Source organism: Halyomorpha halys, unplaced genomic scaffold (genome assembly GCF_000696795.3).
Source record: "Halyomorpha halys isolate HHAL.00 unplaced genomic scaffold, Hhal_1.1 Scaffold47.1, whole genome shotgun sequence".
Lineage (NCBI taxonomy): Eukaryota > Metazoa > Arthropoda > Insecta > Hemiptera > Pentatomidae > Halyomorpha > Halyomorpha halys.
Genome location: NW_027114806.1, coordinates 2,191,052 through 2,192,442, shown reverse-complemented (window position 1 = coordinate 2,192,442; position 1,391 = coordinate 2,191,052). Strand labels below are relative to the sequence as shown.

Sequence of the window (1,391 nt, the reverse complement as noted above, 5' to 3'; positions counted from 1 at the left end):
CATTTGCACTATTTCTTGATTTCTATTTTTCCTTTAATTTACTGTATTTTCAATTATGATGGGAAGAGTTAAAATAGTTTTTATGATATTTGAATCTGCTCACATGCCCTTGATTCAACTGACTTGACTGAAGAATACGTACCGCCATCTTGGCTTTGTTTGGAATCACAAAGTTATTATAGACAATGAAAATTGGTTAGCTTGCTTTTTGGATAAACAAAACAAATGGATATTAAAATGATACATAAAATAAAACATATTAATAACCCTCTATACATCAAAATATATTATTTACTCAAAAAGAGCATATTACAATATATAGTAAGTAGTAAGGAGATGAATACTCGGGTAAGAGTTTATTGACATTTCAATTTAATTTTGTTGCAGTTCAGTCAATTCTTATCAAAAGAGAGGAATTGGAGGAGATCTATTATGGTGAGAAAACTTTTTAATTTATTTAATGAAAATTCAGTTTTGATAAAGTTTCTTGTAAGCTATGGGGTGATAGCAGAGTTGGGCTAGAATTAGTTATAGTTGAAAGTAATAGCTAAAATTACCATGGTTACGATATCTATTTATCAATGGTTCATTCATAAATAAGGGTCGTATCCATGGCAATTTTAGCTATTAGTTTCAACTATAGCTAATTTTGCCCAACTGAGCTCCACACCATTTTTTCTGTTGTTTTGATAGGTTATTTGCACATAGATTATGTTTGGTTTCTGTTGTTTTTAAATAATAATAAAGTAATGGAAAATAAAATAGGAGAGGGAACAAGGTTATGTTGTGGAGGAAAGCTGGTGTGACGAAAGTAGTGGAGATCTTATTATTTCATTAAGATTACAATGTTTCAAAAAAATCCGCATAGAATTTAACATATAACATGGAATTTAAATTAGGCTGCTCACAATTCTATTCTTAAAACTTTACATTCAACTAATCATCATGAATACCCCTGTTATTTATAAGCCAGGTTTATAAATTTATAAGGCAGCTTTTAAGCCAGAATTTGACAAAAATTAGCCACAGCTAAAATTTCCATGGATACAGTATTTTTTCATTAATGAACCATTCATAAATAAGCATTGTATCCATAGAAATATTAGCTATAGTTTTATTTATCACTAATTTTTGCCCAACTTTTGATTGAAGGCAATTAATGTAATTAATATTTAACTACTAAAATATCTATTTTATTGTTGAAGACATTTTAAAGTATATTTCATCTTATTCTGTCTGATTTGTTGTACAATATAATACTGGGAATAAGCAAATAAAATTTTTAATTATTTATTTTTAAAAATTCTTAATTTGCCTATATATTTGTTTCTTTTGTTAAAGTTTTAATTTTGAACCCTTTGGCCATAGAGGCTCCCTTCAAAATCCATAGA

The 1,391-nt window shown here is 27.7% G+C and overlaps 1 protein-coding gene across 1 annotated transcript in view; it reads left to right on the top strand.

Annotated features, from left to right (window-relative positions):
• Positions 1–1,391, top strand: part of LOC106689923 (zinc finger autosomal protein) — a 14,685-nt gene that overhangs the window by 2,750 nt on the left and 10,544 nt on the right. The window contains exon 3 of the mRNA XM_014435150.2: positions 388–435. Coding sequence (XP_014290636.1) covers positions 388–435 — 48 coding nt within the window. The remainder of the gene's footprint in view (positions 1–387; positions 436–1,391) is intronic.